This window comes from Trachurus japonicus, chromosome 14 (genome assembly GCF_045865225.1).
Source record: "Trachurus japonicus isolate A0001 chromosome 14, Traja_1.0".
NCBI lineage: Eukaryota > Metazoa > Chordata > Actinopteri > Carangiformes > Carangidae > Trachurus > Trachurus japonicus.
The window spans coordinates 23,843,257-23,863,499 of NC_140920.1; the positions used below are offsets into that span (position 1 = coordinate 23,843,257).

General features: G+C 43.6%; 2 protein-coding genes across 3 annotated transcripts; both read right to left on the bottom strand.

Moving 5' to 3' along the window:
- Nucleotides 1-59: 59 nt before the first annotated feature.
- On the bottom strand, nucleotides 60-16,574 carry tcerg1b (transcription elongation regulator 1b (CA150)). Of its 2 annotated transcripts, XM_085798424.1 has the most exons (21): nucleotides 16,515-16,574; nucleotides 14,834-15,059; nucleotides 13,496-13,648; nucleotides 12,669-12,960; nucleotides 12,328-12,570; nucleotides 11,196-11,255; nucleotides 9,223-9,420; nucleotides 8,331-8,437; nucleotides 7,876-7,964; nucleotides 7,626-7,786; nucleotides 7,389-7,470; nucleotides 6,230-6,365; nucleotides 5,892-5,981; nucleotides 5,639-5,757; nucleotides 5,380-5,530; nucleotides 5,020-5,184; nucleotides 4,131-4,313; nucleotides 3,686-3,865; nucleotides 3,452-3,535; nucleotides 1,836-1,936; nucleotides 60-848 (listed from the first exon to the last, which is right to left on the bottom strand). In XM_085798424.1, exons 1-21 carry the CDS (start codon nucleotides 16,559-16,561, stop codon nucleotides 647-649), a joined length of 3,069 nt encoding a protein of 1,022 aa, XP_085654550.1. In that variant the 5' UTR covers nucleotides 16,562-16,574; the 3' UTR covers nucleotides 60-646. The 2 variants fall into 2 exon arrangements, with proteins under 2 accessions (XP_085654550.1, XP_085654551.1); XM_085798425.1 differs by lacking the exon at nucleotides 11,196-11,255.
- An 835-nt stretch (nucleotides 16,575-17,409) lies between these two features.
- On the bottom strand, nucleotides 17,410-19,281 carry LOC146974782 (uncharacterized). The gene is made up of 4 exons (XM_085796859.1): nucleotides 19,211-19,281; nucleotides 18,352-18,591; nucleotides 17,867-18,221; nucleotides 17,410-17,753 (listed from the first exon to the last, which is right to left on the bottom strand). The coding sequence occupies exons 1-4, from the start codon at nucleotides 19,236-19,238 to the stop codon at nucleotides 17,510-17,512; spliced, it is 867 nt and encodes a 288-aa protein (XP_085652985.1). The 5' UTR covers nucleotides 19,239-19,281; the 3' UTR covers nucleotides 17,410-17,509.
- Nucleotides 19,282-20,243: the final 962 nt, after the last annotated feature.

Consider the following 20,243-nt stretch of genomic DNA (forward strand, 5'->3'; position numbering starts at 1 on the left):
AACAGGGAGCGGTTTGTGTATCAGAGCAGCTTTAGTACAGAAAGCCACAGGACGACATCTTGAAAAACAGTGGAAGTTGCCTTTATTTCATTCAACAGAGAAACTGCTGTGACATCGGAGTAAACCACTGAGCAGAAACTAACATTCACACTGAGCCGCTGAAACGATGACTGGCACAGTGGAGCAGTAAGGCTTAAGGACGCCTCAGACACATGCACACACACGCTCACAGACACACAGACACACACACACACACACACGCTCCCACACACTCAACTTCATTTACATCAGCTATCTTACACCTCTGTGGCTGCTGGGGCAGCAGCCTCATCACTATCCCTCTCTCCCTCTAATGTGGTCAGTCAGAGGTGAGGGGGTCAATGGTCACCTTGAGATCAGGTGACCTGTTCCCTGCTGTTGCTTTAAATGCAGGGCTATTTCAGGGCTAAGAGGCGACATAACACAGAGACCTTAACCGTTCATCTCTATGGTACATCTCTAAGCAACATCACCCCCAGTATTAACACTGCGAGGCCAGCCGTGGGCCTGAGGGCGGGGTTCAGGGGGGAGTTGGGGAGGTCATGCTCTGGCCAAAAGGGAGGACGAGGAGGAGTAGGGCACCGGCCGAGAAGGTTGATGTGATTGGTCACTTGGTAGAGCGTCGTGTGGGCTCGGAGGCGGTGGGGGGAGGGGGCGGGCCGCGGCGGTCCAGGTCTTCGATGTAGAACATGATCAGCTTCCTTCGCTCCCCGGGGACGCACTCCAGAACGAGGTAGCGCTTGTCGTTCTGCAGGATCTTCTCCACGTCCTTCAGATGCTGCTCCGACTCCTGGATCAGCTTTCTCGACCTGGGAGAGAGGGAGGGAGGGAGGGTGTGAGACTGGCAGGGGGGGTAATATTGTGAACCATGTCCACTCTGTGCACCAAGCGTTCAGGAGATGCATGAACAAGCTCTGGTTTATGTTTTCATCAGACAGCTCAGTGAGACAACATGTGTGTCAAAGGGGAGTTGGTCACCATCACATCCTGTTTCATCTCCCCGTTTACAACCTGTGTAAACTCACATCCATCTGAGTAAAACATGTATAGAACAAGGACACATTTTACATATACATGTGAAATATTTGTTTCAGACTGTGCCTAACAGGATCAAATGATTAGAGGTGGAGCGGTATTTGTGCCGTCACAGTACAGGGGTCACAGTTGGTGCACACAGTCATACGACGAATACGCCTGAGTGAATATATATATAAAAAATAAAAAAAAGTTGAGTCCTCACTCCAATCTAGGTGGCGGTAATGAGCCTAAAAGCTGCCAGCAACTGTCATAACAGACGAAGGAGAGAAGTGATGAGAGTGTGAAGTTAGAGGAGCCGCCTGCCTCATTTATGTGTGGAACACAACGGAGACGACTTGTGACTGGTGGAGTGGACAAAGGCCGTTTTTTTTCCTCTAGAATTAATGAATGGTACTATTAACGCTCCCAATGCACTTATTTTTTTTTTACTTTTATAACAGAAGATGTTTTTAAGTTTTACATTCAATTAGTGTCTGTTGTACCGAACCCGTACCGAACCGTGACCCCCGAACTGAGACTTGTGTGTACCGTTACACCCCTACAAATAATACAAGAAACTGTAGCTATAGTAGATGGAAAATAATGAACTCTGACAAAAATAAAAAGGGTAGAAACTGTAATATTTCTGGGCTGCAATCATATCAAATAATTTACATTAAATATGCAGTGCTATGCACGAGAAAATCCTATTTTAAAAGCTGTTAGAAACACCCTTTTGATTATGTCTCTGTAGTATTTATGTTAATGAGTGTACCAACCTGTAGGTGATGAACTTTGTCTCCTTTAGCAGAGTTCTGAAGTCAGCTTTGGCTGTGATGAACTTGTCTTTGATGTAGTCTTCAAACTCACGTTGTCTCTTCTACACAGAGAGATGAACACATCATGCATTAAAACCAGACACGTAAAGTAACTGAACTCTCACCATAACACCTTTAGGAAAGTCATATAAGTATCTGAAGCCAGTAGATTTCACCTTTCAGTTATACAAGTTATATACCATACAGAGTGTTATTATATCCTTTGTGAGGCATATCGCTGAAACACTGGGAATTATAAGGTTTATCAAATCTATTTATTGAACCCGAATCCCTTTGAATTCCTCAATTCCTTACGTGTTGTGAATGAAAATAACTACAACTCAAAGATGCCTAGTCATTCACTGTTGGCTGAGAAGAGACAGTCACTGCAGTCTTTTGTAGGAGCCCGACTTATTTTCTCAACCTCCACCTAAAACCTAAAAATGAGCTCAGCAACATAATATATACAAGTCTAAAAGAGAGATAAAAGGTTTGATAAGAGTTTCATTGGTAGTGAGTAGAGAGTATTTTACTCTACACCTGATCCAGAATGGAGCCACGACCTGAACCCATTCCAAATATAAGCCTTAAAGGGACAACCAGGAGTTTCCATTTGGTTATAAAAAAGTCTCACGTTAATGTGGATGAATCTACGCTAGCCACACTTGTTAATGGGCCCATTTTCGATAAATATATCGTTTTGTCTCTATCGTTATTTTGTTATTATTAGTGGTGGCGGAAATGCTTGGCGAGCCGACCAGCGTTTCCTTACTTTCGGTTTCGTGGCGAGTCATGAGAATAACGCCGCCGAATCGCCGTTTATGGTCGGAACTACGATGGTATGTGAACGTCTTTGAACCTCTGACTTTAATTCTTGATGAATGAAAACATGAGTCTGTCTTGCGCCGGTCAAAGAATTTCACGGTGTGCGCAGAGGCTCATAAATGTAGTGTGAAAACACTTCGCATTTCCAAAACTCCTCATTGTCCCTTTAAGAGTATTTATTAACGCATGCGGTTATAGTCGGTAAATACATGTGACCTGGATGCAGATCAGTGGCAGATGACTGTTTGACAAAGAAATTACACAATTGACTCTGAATCAACAATCTTGTGACAGCGCTAACTGAAACCCAGCTCAATGCACTGGGCCGGTGGAAAACATCTGTGTGGAACAATGGTGTTATCTGTTTGATCCGCGCTGGATTTTCATATCCTCCAACGCTTAGTTGAACCCACCAATCAGCTCCTCGCACAAATGTAGAACAACGTACAGATGAGGTCAAAGTATTATTATGTGCTTCAGTGAGTGGACTGAGCCGGAGCTTTATAACATTTATCTGTAATAAGGACAAAATGGAGACTGCTGTTCTTTTGACTTGCCTGGTTCAGTTCAGAGGAGATTTTTTAAAGTAATTATGCATTTGTTGTTCTGTCTGAGCTAACAGGGGGAGGGATGTTTGGGTTTTAAGAAGAACCTTTTTGCCTAAAACTCTTACAACATAACTGCAGCATTTTAAAGTGACTAATCTTTTATCCTTTTACAGATTATAAAAGGTGCTCCATTAAAGGCCTTACTCTGTCACTGGAGGAGAACTTGATACAGCGAGGATCCTCCTTGATGACCTTCTTCACCTCCTTCCATGTGGTCGTCAGAGTCATCTACAACATGGATGAACATTAGACACATCATTAAACTGCAGAGAATTATTTTAGAACAGCAAACGAGAGAATAGATCAATTCCTAATTACAGATGACCAGCAGCTTTCCCAGCTGTTGACACTGCTGCACTGCACCTTTCCATGTCTCACCATGCTGGTCTCGTCCAGCAGCTGCCTGAAATTCTCCTTCTTCTTCTTGGCCAGAGCTTCCACGTGATCGTTGAACAGCTTCTCCTTCTCCTCTCTCTCCAGCAGCGATGCCGACTCCCAGCGATGGTCCTTCCGCAGGTTGCGACGCGTGTCTGACCATGTTGCATCTGAAGAACGCACCTGGGGACCGAACAGAGGAAAAACTGTTATGAATAAACTTAAATGATGCAACTTGGGATCGATGTCTTCGGAACAAAGGACAATTATATTGGTTCCAGTTGAGATGCAATCGTTAAACCTGACCTCCTGCAAACATACTTTACTTTCTCAAAAAAAATCTGATTCCGAAAAGAGATTTTAATGACAAAAACAATACCATATACCAATTGTCTTATCACATCACAGTGTGTTTCAGTGCAGTGTAAAACTCTGCAGAGCATCTCACCATGTCAGACATGAGAGCTTTGAAATGTTGAATGGCCTCCTCCCTCTTGTGCTGCTCCCTTTCACGGTCGATCTCTTTGGTCTGTTCTGATCGGGCCTTCTGCACCTCCCGCTCCCTCTCTCTGAGACTGGCCTCGATACGAGCCTGTCGCTCCAGCTCTCGCTCCTTCTCGATGTCCACGCTCTGCAGGGGACGACACACAGCTTTGTGGGTTACATGACGGTAACAATCCGAGGGCTTTCCTTCCGATTGTAGCGTGAATCCAGAAAATTGGAGAACACTATTTGATGCATGTTTCCATCCACTATTTGATGCATGTTTCCATCCACTGCTGTTACGCAGAGATAAACAGCTGGTGGCACCGATTCTCCAGTCGGGTGCCAATAAACTAATGCCATGGCAGAGAGCACAACAAGATGACACGAATAACGATTAACAGAACGATAACTGTGCAACTGCTCTCATACAGATCAGACAGCACAAGCACATAAAATTAAAACCACACTCTTTATTATTCCAGTGTCTGTCTTTCTTACTTGCAGAACAAATCTCAAGAAGAAAAATAAAAGTAATGAATCTCCTGGGACACACTTGTTATTCAAAGCTTTAACTTCAAAAGTCAAAGCTGGATGTTGAACATTAGTTCTCAGCCACTTTTTAGTGTCCTCTTGAAACACTTAAATTGTGTTGTAAGACTGAGTTTGCATCACTTTTTGTTTATTTAGACCATCTGTTATCAAATTGAGACAGATCATTTCTGAATTGCACTGTGTGAATTTTCCGTGTATTTTCTTAAGTTTCAGTGAGTTGTCTTGGGGCCATTAGTGCATCTGATTCATGTCATGTTTCCCATCTGTCAAACACACGTACAGTACAAACTCCTTCCTACCTTGGCTTGTTTTTCCATGTACTGTTTGAAGAGTTCTTCTCTGAGTGCAGAGCTTTCCACAGACTTGTACCGTGGGTCGCTCTCCAGCCGCTCCTTCAGTTTGCTCCACCGCTGGCCTCCCTCTATGTGCTGCTCATTTAGTAGATCAAAGAAGTCGAGCTTCACCTGGAGCCGGACACAGACACATGAACGTCAGGCAGATATAAGTACATGTCCAATAACCAAAGTCTGAAGGAGAGTGGGCTTCATTGCCCCTTTACTTCTCTCCTCCATAAACGTTCCTCTTCAAACATCTTACATCAGTTCCTTCTATTCAACTGAAGCTGATGCTGTGCACTGATGATCGTGTCTGACTGATACCTTCTCTCCTCTGGACTTGGAGTCCTCTTTCTCTCTCTTCCTCATCGCTGTGATGAATTCTGTGAAGATGGCCTCTCTGTCCTTCATCTTCTCGATGGTCTTAAATCGCGGGTCTCGGCCGTGCTTCAGCGCAAATTCACTAAACGTTGTTCTGCAAAACAGTTACAAACATCTCTAGTTACATCTTCTACACAATAGGACCAGTCTTTAAAATACAAATGACAGACTATCTGGTAGACGATCCGGCCGGTCTGTTTACCTGGGTGTGAACTTGGCCTCCTCCATCATCCTCCTGAACTCGTCTTTGGCCTGCATCAGCTTGTTCTTCTTCTCCTTCCTCTCCTCCTCCGCTCGCGTCTTCACATACTGATCAAACACCTGGAGTGGTAATAATCACAAAACAATAAAAGATTTTTTTTAAATGCCATTTGCAAGGTAATTGTAATAGTATGAGAAAGTGAGAGAGAGTGTACTCAAGAGGGAGAAGAGAGAGACAGGAAGAGAAGCTGCACCTGTTTTCTCTCCTTTGGGTTGAGGAGCAGGTATCGAGGGTCAAACACGATCTTATGAAGCTCTTTGTCCCAAGTTGAGAACGCAGACACCTGCATGGAAAAGACACAACACTCGCATTAGACAGACAGCGACAGTCAGCTGGAACTAAATGGCACACAGGCTAATATGAACTATGTACATCCATTTAGAAACCATAGGCAAAACCTACAAGATTATTATCTAAAATGTCTGCCCCCAAGAAGTGACAAGGGAACAGATAACAATGTGGGTTCAAAAACAAAGCCTGGCAAGCTCTTTGTTCAAATATGCAGTTGCTTCAGCATAACGTGAGTGTTACCCCTCTCTCCAGCAGCATTTCTCTGAACTGCGTCATCCTGGCCTCCAGCGGCACTATGGCTCGTTCTCTGGCAGCTCTGAGCTCTGCCTCCATAGCTGCCTCCTTCTCTGTGTCTGCCTCCTTGACCTCCTCCTTCCTGAAAAGGTAAAGAGGACGATTAAAGATTAAGAGGACTGATATTATTTTATGGTTTTATGGAACGTTGGTTTAAACTAATGCCTGCCACACACATAAAGATAATCGGGCTGATTTTGCCTGATTATCTTAGGCTCTTAAGATTATCTTATGAGATTCTCTTGTAGTGTGTGGTGTGTTAAGAGTCAAAATTCCCCCGACAATCGGCTCGGAAAACGTTTGGCGCCGACAATGGTAAGTATTAAACATGTTCAATATTTACGATTATTTACGACGCGGCCGACAACCGTGGCCGTTTCAATCAAAAGTCATCTTGTGTGTGGAAAGCCGGTGTTGTGCGGAGAAGTGCCGGCACCGAGCTCTGCTCACCGAGCTCTGCATGCTGCTCGCGGCAACAAGCCACTTCTCCGCACAACACCGGCAACCCCACAGAGAGCCACAGTGCAGCCCTGGCATTACATGAGGTTCACACAGACATTCACGCATACACGGGAGATTTCCTGATAGCCGATAGCAAAGACGGTAGCGCTCATAGCCAGCAACAGCCAGCAATAGAGCAGCCATGTTTAAACGATCATGTGACCGCCGCTCACAGCCCGTCATGTGACAGCGCACGGGTCCCTATTGGACAGCCGTTTGACTCCTCGGCGTCCGGAGCCACAGACACACCGACACACACCGATGGGATCGTTGTAAAGGCTGAAGTGTCCCGCTTTCATTTTTTTTTAAAATGACGTCGCTCTCATTGTCCATTCCGGAAATAGACCCGAAAGAGTAGCTACAACGACACCCCTGGTATCGCTGCTGATGCCGTGGAGTTTTCTGACCGGAGGGTCAAGATTCTGAAAAATCTTGATGTGTGTGGTGTGCTGTATTTGGAATATCGCAGGACACCACACACAATACGATCAAAACTGTTCAATCACAGATTTTTTATCTTCATGTGTGGGGTCTCTCACAGATAAAAAATCGATTGAGATTTATAAAATCTTTATGTGTGTACCCCTCTTAATAAGATACTCACTTCCTCTTTTTGGCTTTGGTTGGCTCCTCATCCGGACTTTCTTCAGTAGCGATGGCTAATTCAGATTCCTCCTTATTGATTCCTGGGCGCAAAGACACGGACAGAAAATAAATACTTGACACTGCAGTATACGGTGTTCAGAAGTGGCACTCTCTCTACCAACCCAGCACAAATATCCTAAGTGCTGTGTACAACATCACAATGACTGACTCTGTGAGTGTGTGCCTTTGTTCCCACCTGTCTTCTTGCTGTCCTCCAGCCCTCTCTTGTGTGGCGGCTCCTGGATGTGCTTGTCGACGTCGGATCGACCAACCAGCTCCTCTGGTCGGTCCCACATGGAGAGCCGTGTTGTCGGGTTGTAGAAAAACACACGATCGTCGCCTGTCCACACAACACACCTGAGGTGGAAAAGAAGAAAGAATGCATTACATCTATTGCATGATAGTAGAGAGGAGACACTCAGCGGGCTGTGGTGTGGTGTGTGTACCATGGGGTGCCAGGGATGGGATTGGTAGCTACAGGCCTGGCTTTCTGAGCTGCTTTTTCCTCCTCGGTCATCTCCTCTTCTTTTTGCTCCTTGATAGAGAGACAGAACATCCAGGTGTTAAACCACAGTGCATGTTGTCATATGTAATTCTTGCAGATTCATTTACAATCCGTGTCTCATCCTTTCTTAGTAATACACAGTCTGTGATGTGTCCAAAAATATTCATAATGTAACAAAGAAAATAATTAGTAATGGCAGGCCGTAAGACATACATAGACAATTTAAATACATAGTTATGTATGTTATCAGAAAAATACCTGCAAAAATATGATTAATGGGGGAAGGATACTGATGTGTCATCTTCCCATGAGGGCTTGTTTGTCTTATGACGATATGGATTCAGTTAGTCATTCTGTTTTTTATTGCTGAATTGCGTATTCCTGCTCTTCACATACCTCCTTCTCATTATTAGTGTTCTCTGCTTTGTTCTCCTCGTCCTCCATCTCCATTGCCTCAGCTTCCTCCTGGGCCAGGCGCTCCTTGGCCTTTTCTGCTTCCTTTTCTGATGACACAGAGGAGAAAAGCAGTGGGAGATAGCAATTTAAAATCAAGTCCAGCCATAGAGCAAAACTGTGATGGAAAACCAGTGGGGATGATGATGCGTCTAGAATTACAGGCTTACAAAACACTAACGCAATGAAGCACATTATCTGCCTGTGAGCGGGTCTTTGTGACTAAGGGGGTTTTCTTCTCACAGACTCAGGGCCTACTTTTAACATTAAAAGGTTACGTCACATCTCAGACCAGAAGTTTAGGTCTGACAGGCCCTTACTTTTCTTTTTAAGGAGTTTCTCCTAACTCAGCTTGTTAGGAGGCGCTTTTGGTCTAAAGACATGGACATACTCTCTGTGTTTATGGACAGCTGCAGTCTTTTCCCCAGTTGTGTGGATGTGCATGCAATTCCACGCATAGCACAATTAGGGGTTTGTGGCGTTCCATTTCATTCTGGCAGTCCGCACAGACCGTCTTCTTCTTGAAGTACAAGAGAAAGGCAAAGTATAATGTGCATCCACTTAACGAGAGCAGGAGAACAGGGCCAGGAGTTCAATGCCAGTTGGCCGTCTTTGTATTGTTTGAAAGATGAATCATAAATATCAGTAACGCCGGATGTCCTTTCACAATCCCCTCTTCAAAACAAGAATCTTATCGTCTTGAGTGCAGCTGGTCCACTATGCTGTACATACAATTTGTGTGGTGACATATTTTGATGTCTTGATGCCTTTGTGATGTTTTTGTGAATACGGACACAGAGTTCTTGTGTGTGTCTGACGAGTGGCAGCGGCCTACCTTTCTCCACCAGGGACTGTGGTTTCTCCCAGGTGGACTCCAGTGTTCGGTTGTTGTAGTAGTACGTTTTCCCGTCAGCGGTTTTGTACTCCGACCACTCGGGGAGCTGCAGGGATCCGGCCATGGAGGCAGGGGCTGCTGAGAGCAGCTGGGGGTGCATCATGGAAACTAAAGGCGGGCCCATGCCAGGGAGCATACCTGAGAGGAACAAGACGAACAACGATTGGCTGACGGTCATCTTTCTGTCAGAGCCACTAAAAGCAGTTGCAGTGGACTAAACTCTAGAAGAAGCATTTGTTATTACATCATTTTGTGAAGTGTCATATTCTAGGTTGCCCATTTGCAATCAACATGTTATAGGAAACCCAGATGTAAGAGAGTGAGCTGCACAAAAAGACTGATCAAAGACCTTCGCCTGCAAGAATCTGTCTCACTGTCTAAATAAGTGGATTAATAGATGAGTATGGACATTTAAAAAAACAATTATCATTTTGTGCAATAAACTGCTGCAGTCTTAACATAACTCATAGACAACAAATACAGGCCACATACACAAACAGACAAAGCAGTGACCACACACACAACCATGCCACAAAAGAGGACAACCACAAGATGTAGTCTAACTGTTGCACTACTGGAGCACTACTGGAGAGCAGCAGCTGGCGTTAATGGGATTGTCCTTACAAACATGGCCTCTGTCTCAGCTTGTTTGCAGTCAACCACACACCTAAAATACATGACTGATCCAAACAATCAGTGACTATACCCCATCTAACGATTAAGCTGCTAATTATCAATTTTCACAGTAAACAGAGCTAAACCACTGACTACCAGTTCCTGGAGACAACACAACGACAAGGGGCACTTATCAGTTAGTGAGGGCTGAATGCTCTTTTTCTTCTTTTTTAACATTTGAACCTGGGAATACTGTGAATACCAGGATGTGTAAACTTAAATACTGTTAACTAGGCTTCAATATATTGTACACCTTAAAGGACAATTCCAAGCAAATTCAACCTGGGGCTATAGTTTCCTAATATTTTAGGTCTAAAAGAATGAATTTGAAGATTTTCCTTAGAGTTGCTCCTGTTATGCAGTAGTTCTGTCTGTCCCTGCATCGCCACAGCGGCGTATAATGGGAGCGGACAGATCTTAGACTGTTTAAGCTATTTACATCCCACAAAAGTGCAATTTTTTTCACGGTCAATGTCAAATGGTTTTTCAAACATACACCAAGGGTTTTGTTTACTTCAAGAAAGCGGACATGTTTGTAAACGGAGCTGTTATACAAAGTCTCGCGAGAGTCAAGTTGACAGCTAACTATGTTTACAGGTCGCCTGAAGCGCTCCCATTCGTTTTATCAGGAAAGGAATCAACCTGGAGGCACAACATTTTCGTAGCAGTGAGTGTAAGTCTGGATATTGTTTATTCTACCTGTAAACATACTGAGCGCGTCAACTTGACTCTCACGCGAGACTTTGTATTACAGCTCCGTTTACAAACATGTCCGCTTGCTTGAAGTAAACAAATTAAGTAAAAAAAACTGCGGTTTTGAGGGATGTAAACAGCCTAAACACCGTAAGATCGGTCTGCTGGAGGAGCAGGAGCAAGTCAAAGGAAAATCTTAAGATTCATTCTTTCAGAACTAAAATAATAGGAAACTATAGCCCCAGGTTGAATTTTCCTGAATCGTCCTTTAAAAATATGCAGGTGATGAAATGTTTTATGTGCCATATTTAATCCAGAGTGTGGCATCTTTACGTATAATCACAATCAAGATGCATATTCTGCTTCTGTTTGTTGTTGAAATGGAGGAAATCTCACCACTGTACACCGAATGGATCATGTTCACAGCATTCACCACCGGGCCACTGTTTGAGGGTTCCCATATATACACCATATGTTTCATGTAGACATCATTCACTACCATGCCATCTACTGTAGGTCTGAGAGGCGAGCGGCTGGGTGTTTACCGTTGGCGCCGGGGCCTGCCTTTACACAGGGTGCACCTACTATCTGCATCATTGCTACACCTGAAAGAACAATGGACAAGCAAGCATGTGGTTGAACACAGCAAGACACTAGACATCAGCTACCATGGTGTGTAAGTGTTTGTGTGTGTGGCCCCACTCAGACAATCACACGGCCAAAGTTTGGAGTGTACATCACTAATGCTACAACTATTAGTCTCTGCAGATGTTTATGTCAAAGTGCTTGTAATGTACTTTAAGAGCACTCTGTACATTGGGTTTGCAAGCTGCACTAAGATTTAGAGACCATTACGGTATATCTATGTTTAATATGTAAAGAGAGGGAATTGTAAAAGAAATAAAAAATAAATTAAAAAAATCTAAATGAGCAAAGGCTTAATATTGAAATACCACAAATGTCAAAGTCAATCAGGAAGCTCTCAGACTGACACTAATCAGCTGGATAAACAACAGCCCTCATCAAACTACTCCATCTGATCATAATTCTGATTACGCCAGACAATTCGCCCACAATGAACGTAATAGAGAGGAAATTACCCGAATGAATTTTTCCCTCAAAACATCAAAATGAAAGACAGAGAGAATCAAAGAAGACATGTAAAGGAGGAGAGAAAAGCAACAGAAAAGACTCTGAAAGCAAACAAAGAGGACTAACAAGAGCATTTACATTACCTACAATTTAATCTAAGGCACCAAGACCTAATGTGTGTACTGACATGCTAACCCTAACCCCTCTAGTCACATATACAAGTAAAAAGCAGCGCTGTAGGCTACATAGCACAAAGTCTGTGGTGTAGTAATGTACAGATTGCATTTTAGCCAATATCATTCCATAAAAAATACACCCCAATCTCCATGTTACTGGTTCTTATATTTGTTTCAGTCAATATAATATAATAATAATCAATATAAAATCAAAAATGTACCAGAGCCCGACCAATAAATCTGTAATACAGCTCATTGACATTTACTATATTTAATATCTGTTGGTGCTGAGATGTTTGTCAACTACATTTATACGTCGTCCTATATAAATATGAACTACTGGTTAGTAGCATAGTGATAGCAGCAGCAGCTACATATTGTGCTTGCTCTCTTGGTTTGCAGTTTTTACCTGGGAGAGGAATGTGCATTCCCGGCAAGGGCACCCTGAAAGGTGGCACCATGACAGGGGGGAAGGCAGGTATGGCTGCGGTGGGCTGGGCCACACTGTGAGGCAGGGCTGCAGGCAGCAGTGGCACGGTCTGCACTGCCGTAACAGGTGATGGCACCGTGGAAACAGTCACCACAGTGACCGGAGACACAGCGACGGCCGAGGTCACTGCGGCAACAGGGGGTAGGTCTGCTACAACAGTGGCTTTTGGAAAATAAAGAGACAAACAAACGTCGATTGTTAGACTTGTTACTATGAGTCTAATGTGAGTGTGTCTGCTTGATGCGACGGGGTTTATTTACCTGCAATGGACACAGATGGGGAGGGGGTGGTGGTCGAGTCTGGACTGGAGGTGAGTGTGCGGGAGGGGGTTGTGGACGGGGCCTGAGTGGGTGAGGCTCCTGCTGCCGCCGTGCTGACTGTAGTGTTGACACTGCTTGAGCTGGCGGCCACCGTCACCCCTGCACTTACGCCCGAGCCTGCAGGCCCGGCCCCCCCTACGAGAAGAGGGTTGAGCTCCGACTGCTGGATGATCTTCACACCGTCTGGTTTACTCCACGATGACTCTCTGGTCCTGGCATTGTAGTAATATGCCTTGAGAAAGGGAGAAGAGACAAGAAAACACATTAAACTGGATGACGAAAATAAGAATATAGGAGAAGATATAAGAGAATATTATTATTATCATTTTAAAACACCAGAAACAATTTACAGTGCAAAAGGTTAAGATATTCACTAGACAATTTACCAAGAGATTATCCTTAATTAGGTCTGTGTGTGTGTGATCAGATGAGAACAGCCCTTTTTAGTGAGTCACTGGCTCCTTAGCGGAGTGAACAGCACTTTGAATTTCTAGTTTCAAAGACTTCTGCTTGTAAAAAGTGCAACCAAGCAATTAACTCCATTGGCTCTGCTTTGGAAGTCTAATATCAGCACCATATATTACTCTTGTACTGAAACAGCATCAGACAAGCAAGTATAGCATCAATGTAGTCTAAACTAGAACTTCAGACCTCTACCTTTTAATAAACTTCTGAAAAAACATTAATCAATTCTCCAGCCTTTTCCCCAAACACCATAAATCACTGTAGCAACCACGCAATGTGCATACATAGGACTTCCAGCTTACCTTTCCCTCTGGCGTTTTATTCTCTACCCAGATCTCTTCTGTGGGGTTCAAAGCGGGGTTTCCAGATGTGGGAACAGGGGGCATCCCAGGGGGAAACAGCATCCCTGGAGGAGGTGGCAGGTTACCGATGGGAGGGGGGAGGAACGGAGGTCTCTGCAGGGAAGGATAGAGAAACAGCATTTACTTTTCAGCGTTTAAGGAGGAGTAGGGCTAGGAATGAAAGTTAGCCCCAAAAAAAGTCCCCCGCCCTCAAACAAAACGTGACTTAATTGGGTACAGAAAGGTGGCGAGTCAGATAAGCAGTTGACTATTTAGCCGGCAGCCTGCGTGTTACTCAGCACCATGAATTCCAATTAGGAGTCATCAACTGAATCGTTGAAAAGAGAAATCACAGACGACAGTGGAAGGCAAAGAGATAATAAAAACAGTGTTTGTCTCATCTCTTCCTGGTTCAGTTGGTGTGTCTTCCAAAGAGATAATGCCGCTGTTATTCATACGAGGACTGCAGCTGTCTTTGTGGTCAATTTCTTTGCAGACTCTGCTGCCAAATGGCTGCACCACTGATCAATGTGTATTCAAAAACAAGCTGGGGATCGTATCCCTGCAGAAGGATTTACACTTCCCTTGGGACTTCATTCACACAGAGACAGACACTAAAGATAAGGGTGTGCTATGGTCCATCGCAATAAATGTCATTTTTAATCATGCTTATCATTAACATACATTTAACAAAAAGGCTGTTGAAAACAAAAACCAGATGCTACAATAACCATACAGGCTGACAATGCAGCATATATACTTGCAAAACAATTACCATAAAGCAATCCTGCTGACTTGTATTCAGAATTGGCCTTAAAACCCAAGAGATATTAAAGATGTATCCGCTGCAGTAGAAAATGTATTGAAAGGTTTTCGTCTCATGGTGATAGTCATAATCTACACGTTCACAGTGAATCTCAAGACAGAGTTATGATGAATAAATTATGTTATCTTAACACCACTGTGAGTTCCTGTTCCTGTTGATGGAGAGAGAGCTCTCCTCCAACTCCAAGTTAGTCTCCATTCTATTATATGACTTTCTTTTCACCTCAAGGATAAGCTTGCAGTCAGCATGCATTAGAGCATTATGTGAAGCCACTAATAGACTGCAACAATTTTCTGAGCTGGCCTAGTGATGTTTAAATATTGAACAAAAAGTTCATACTTCAAGAGCTCTTGTTTGTCTCCCTGTAAATGCTGAGAGGAACATCAGTGCCAAGAAATACGCAGCACCTGTGTTGAGCCCTTGACTTCCATGGAGAAACATGTGTATTATATAGAAGAATGGGAATTAGTCACCTGTAAGTGGGGAGGGCCAATGGGTGGTGGCATGCCTCCTGGTGGTGGGATGGGCGGCATGTTGGGATCAAAGGGTGGACGTGCAAACGGGGGTCGTGGTGGGGGTCCCCTCATCATCCCAAACGGAGGTGGCGGTGGCCGAAGGAGTGGCGGGGGGCCTCGTAACACTGGGGTCTGAGCAGCTGTAGGGGCAGGGCCGCGGAACCGCACTGCCTGCTGCACCATTCTGGCAAAACAAAGTAATACTGAGTTACAGTGTGACCAATAGCTGCGTGTTCGCTTTCTAGCAAACCAGTCATCAGGATTTCAAGTCATTCAAATGTTGTCAAAGTCAGCGTGACTACAGGTGATGCTGGGCAAAAAGTGAAAAGGATATACAGGCATCATATTAAACAATTATTAACCCAGGTGTCATTAAGGTGTGGCAAATTTATATTTGCCATGTCGCTGGTTGTAACTAAAAGGTGTATGTGGCTGCCATTCTCAAGTAATACTAGAGGAAATCCAGCTTGGTAATTACTCTTTAGTGTTAGTTAAAGCATCAGAAATTTCCTTCATATTAAGTATTTTGCAGGTGATGCAAATTAAGATCATTTAGTTAGTAATAAGACCGACAGACATAGATGTTTGTTAAGGCATTAAAAAAAATGTATATCTTTGTTGATAATCACACAAACTTTCTAAATTTCTGTTGCCTCTGTGAAACTAATTGAAATATAGGCTATCGATTGTAAGGTTATGGCTCTACCATTGAATGTACAGTGCAGAGTAAAAACATGAGGCATAACAAATAGGTGTGGATGCTTTAAAAAGAATAACGCTACAAATTACTTATTACATATATCAACCCAATTAATACAAACTATAGTAAAAATCAAATGACTTGATCTACTCTATATTTGTCGGAAACACAAAACAGGGCAAGACCCTCTGTTCCCTCCTGTGATTGAAGGGCTTTACCCATATTCAGTGTTTTGGGTCGTTGTCATACCATAGAATGAATGTGGGATCGATCTCACGTCTACCTGATGGTACTGCGTGATGGATTGTAATGTTATTTGCACAGTACTGTATATGAGCTGCAAAATGTGTTCCTAAAAGATGCAGTCACCCAACTCCGCGTTGTTAAGCGTCTTGGTTTAATATCCCACATTTTAATGTTAAATTCTCAATAGTAGCGTCCGGTTGGCCGGTGGAAGCACATACTTGACCCCAAACAAAAACACAAACACTACGTCGGTGGACCTAACTGGACTAACAGTGCGTCAGTTCATTCAAAACACTGAACGGGCGTGAAGTTATGCGCCCCTGCTTACTAATGAATGTAGCATAGCTTAGCCAGAGCCGTTAACACATATGCAACGGACAAACAAGCCCCGTCTGATTGTAACCTCCAGGGCACGGCGAGTCAAACAGCCCGGGGTAAGAGGAAAACATCTGTCGGTAAACACCTGGCTGCCGGTGTTTACCGCGTGCCACGAGAAGAGAGCAGAGCGAGCCGCTTGGCAACACAGGCTAGTTAGCTACAGGCTAGTTAGCTACACTGGTTCTACCTTCACGAGTACAACCAGTGTTGTCACAACCTCTGCTCCAAAAACAAGTTCATACAAAGTCTCAGCTTGTGCTTAATATTCCGATGCGTTGATGCTTATTTTTAGCAATTTGTGCGCTTTTCTCTGACCTGTTGTCGCTGAACCCGATAGTCTCGCTCTCTGCCTGGTCCGCCATTACAGGAAAATGTAAGCGTTCTCTTCCTGGAAACGCCCCCTTGGTGAATTCTCGGACTCGTATTGGTTAATTGTTGGTGTCAATCATGGCAGAGTCCGAGCTGTGCGAGTTCTGATTGGATGTTTATTTCTTTCACGGACGCCTAGCCGAGTTGCCGTTCGTCCACCTGGGTCCTATGATGTCTTTTGTGTTCAGGCAGTGTGCAGGGTACGGAAGCCCCCAGAGGCAATGGGGGGAAAAGAATCATCAGGCAATTTTTTTTTTTTTCCTTTCATGGATTTGATATTAAAAATATATATATATTTCCACTCTTATGTTTATGATCAGGTAAAATACAAATTCTGCCAGGATTCTCCTTAATTTTTTTTTTTTTAACTTTTTTTTCTTAATTATCTGAGTAATTATTTTATCTTGGTGTTTTTCTGGGTGTTTGTTTTGTGATACATTTCTGCTACAACAGAGGGACATAGGCCTACTCCTTGCACAAGGTGTGCTGCCAAGTTGTGTTACATTACTGTTTTGTCTTTGTTATCTGACAAATCTGTCCTCATTGGCAAAGAGTTTACAATTGTTACAGTTTATTCACACATTTAATCATATTCAAGCTTATTCCATGTGAAATCTTTAAATCTCAAAGAATAATTCATATTGGAAATAACAATTTAACATACCTATAATGAATAAATAGTACATCAATAATGATGACATTTTAGAAAATCAGCTGAAATGGAAAAAGAAATCTGCACCAAGACATTATGTTTCATGTCTGTCACTGTTCTGGCCTTTATTTTTTCACATATAAAGTGTCTGTACATCAGAATTTTACTTGAGGAGAGTATGTACTTCTCACCTTTGTTAATGGATAAGGTCTGAATATTATTACAGCTGACAATCATATAAAATACAAAAAATTACAGTAGTATATTTACTGTGTGCGTAAAAAGTCTCTTAAAGCAGTCCAACAACATCAACATCATCCTCGTCCTTACACTCCTCTTTGATGTTACTAACACTGTCAGGCTGGGCCAGGGTCTCTGCTGTTGTGCTACATTCAATGAGGACTTCATGACTAACATCAGTTGGCTGATGCTTCGCAGCCAGAGCTGCGTCTTCCCTCGGCAGTTGAGTGTTGTGTTGGTGTTGTGTTGTGTTGTTCCTCACTTCCTCCAAGGAGCTGCTGGCATTTGGGTGACTGTGGGAAAACAGATATTAGCTCAAAGCATGAAAATTATGAAATAATTCACGGGACCCATCAAAGCAAATGTACACCATGTAAAATAAAATGTTACATTAGACAAGCTTAACCTTGAACTGGGGATCTGGACCATGGGGTACAGGCCCATTGCATGATATGGGCAAAAAGATGGGTATTGATGGTAGTTCATTGGGAGGGCCATCAGGGTGGGATATGGGTACATAGTAAGACCCAGTGGGTTGGACTCGGCTGGATGCATAGCTGAAGGGAAGGGTCTAAGTGCAGCTGAAGATAGGGCTGGAGGTACAACTAAAGGTGCGGCTGGACGTATGGATGAAGATGCTGCTGGAGGTCCGGCCTGTGAGACAAAAGAGGAAACGCTGGGGACCCTTCCTCCCTGTCCTGCTCCCCACCCTGAAGACAAACACTGCTTGCCTCTCTTCTTCTGGGGGCGAAACTCATAATCTGGCATGATACAACAAAGCAGAGAGAGGCAGAGTAACAGAACAGACTGAAACCCAATTGACAGTATGTGCAGCCACAGTAACTTCACAGTTAAATGTTCATTATCTCTAACAGCTGCTGCCTTTCATACCAGGGAACTGCTGTTTGTGCATGTCTTTCAGTTGGTCAGCCACTTCAAAATACGGCTTCTTCTGCTCTGCACTCAGCTTGGACCACTCAAAGCCCAGCTGAACACTGGAGTCTATCATACCGGCTCCAGGGTAGGTTTTGCGTAGGACACATCGATGGATTTGAGACCACACCATGAAGGCATTCATCGGGCGTTTGATATGTCCATCCTTCCCTTGGACAGACAGCATCTGCTTCAGATCTGCGGGAGATATTTGGGGGCCGATTGGTTAACTTGTAGAGAAAGGCAACATTTAGAATAAATTGTACTATACAAATGATCAGCTGTATGAAACAAATATGAAACCAGACCAAAAAACATAAGCTCTGTATTGAAGCTCATAAAAGAAATGCTATTTGTTTGACACTATCAAACATCAGTGAAAGACCAATTTCCAGAATATCCAAAACTGCTTCTTCTTTTTTTTAGTTTATTCGTATAACATGGACAATTGTTCAAATACAGAGGTTGAAACCAGTACTTTACAGCTATTGCTACTTTTCAATTCTTGTCCCTTGTTTCCTTCTTTCATAACCCATGTCAGTTTTCATTAACGTTACAATAAAATCCCAATGCACTGCAGATATGGAAGAAGAATAAAAATATATATAGGCTACATGGAATTGAATTGATTGTGATGTGCAGAAAAAGTATTTCTAAAAATATAGATTGTATCTTTTCAGTTTATGACAGTGATGTCACTGGTTTCTGTCCTTATGTGTGCCATCTTTATGTGACCTCGGATCTCTTGATGCCATTAATTTCTTTCGAGTAGGCTATGTAGGCTAACATTTGGAGTTCATTTCCCCACAGAGCCTACCTTCCACTTTTGGCGGGATGGTAAACATACTGGCTGCAGTCAGGCTGGGTGAGGTTGTGGTAAGGTGTACCGGATCTGGACCTGGCTTCAGGACTACTCCAGGCGCAGCTTCTGCCTGTTCCTGAGCCGGTCTCTTGGTGGCACCAACACCTTCACCGTGGGCTCCTGAGGGGACAGTTTTTGACGTGGCCTCGGCACTAACGTTACCACAGCCGCTGTCCCCCGCTGACAGACCCGGGTCCGGGTCAGGGTGTAGCCGGTTTAAAAAGGTGGATATGCCCGGTAGCTGCTGGCGTCCAAACTCATTAACGTTACTATGGCCAAACGAGAGCGCAGAGAGAGTCCTGGTCCCGTCCAGCCGAGCCGGATCTCCGTCTCCGATGTGACGGACCTGAGGCCTCCCACCCCGGACCGGGTCTCTGGTGGAAGGACTGAACTCGTCTTGTTGGACCGTTTTTTCTGTTCCTGTTTGACTTTTTCCATTCATGGCTACGATCGTCGCTGTGGTAAATCAGGGTTGGGGTCTAATGTAAAATGTCGTTTGATCTGGATTGTGGCTTAGCAACATTCTCCGTTGCTTAAGCAACACAGAACGTTTTTGAACGTTAACAATTAAGTTAGCTACAACACCTGACGATTAACAAATTGTTAGCAAACAGAGGAGTTTACAGTCAAAATAATTCAGTTAACTGAAGTCATAGTTGATAGCTTTAAAATTTTCACCTGTAAGATTCCACATAATTTGTTTAAAATTATGGAAAACACACGTCATGAACAATTTTTTAAATAGTTAGTTATGCATATAATCCATAATCAGTAAAGAAAATTGATATGCCTCTCTCTATGTCAGAGAGTGCATTTGTTGCTCAAATTAGAGCAGAATTCCTGACTCTAAAGGGTGATTTCTGCCTTTGCAGAGTAGACAGAAATAGGAGGATCCATGAACTGAAACTCTCCTCTATCTGTCCTTCTGCTATAAGCATGTCATGTCTTGAGAAGATCAGCGGTAGCCTATACATCAGACCACGACTTG

Coding starts and splice junctions, on each gene's coding strand:
- tcerg1b (XM_085798424.1), bottom strand. CDS start 16,561: ATGGCGGACCAGGCAGAGAGCGAGACTATCGGGTTCAGCGACAACAG. Junction 7,965..8,330: donor ACACTAATAATGAGAAGGAG/GTATGTGAAGAG, acceptor CTCTCTATCAAG/GAGCAAAAAGAAGAGGAGAT. Junction 3,536..3,685: donor TGCTGGACGAGACCAGCATG/GTGAGACATGGA, acceptor TCCATGTTGTAG/ATGACTCTGACGACCACATG.
- LOC146974782 (XM_085796859.1), bottom strand. CDS start 19,238: ATGTTTACCATCCCGCCAAAAGTGGAAG. Junction 18,592..19,210: donor CATCCCGCCAAAAGTGGAAG/GTAGGCTCTGTG, acceptor TATCTCCCGCAG/ATCTGAAGCAGATGCTGTCT. Junction 18,222..18,351: donor GCACAAACAGCAGTTCCCTG/GTATGAAAGGCA, acceptor GTATCATGCCAG/ATTATGAGTTTCGCCCCCAG.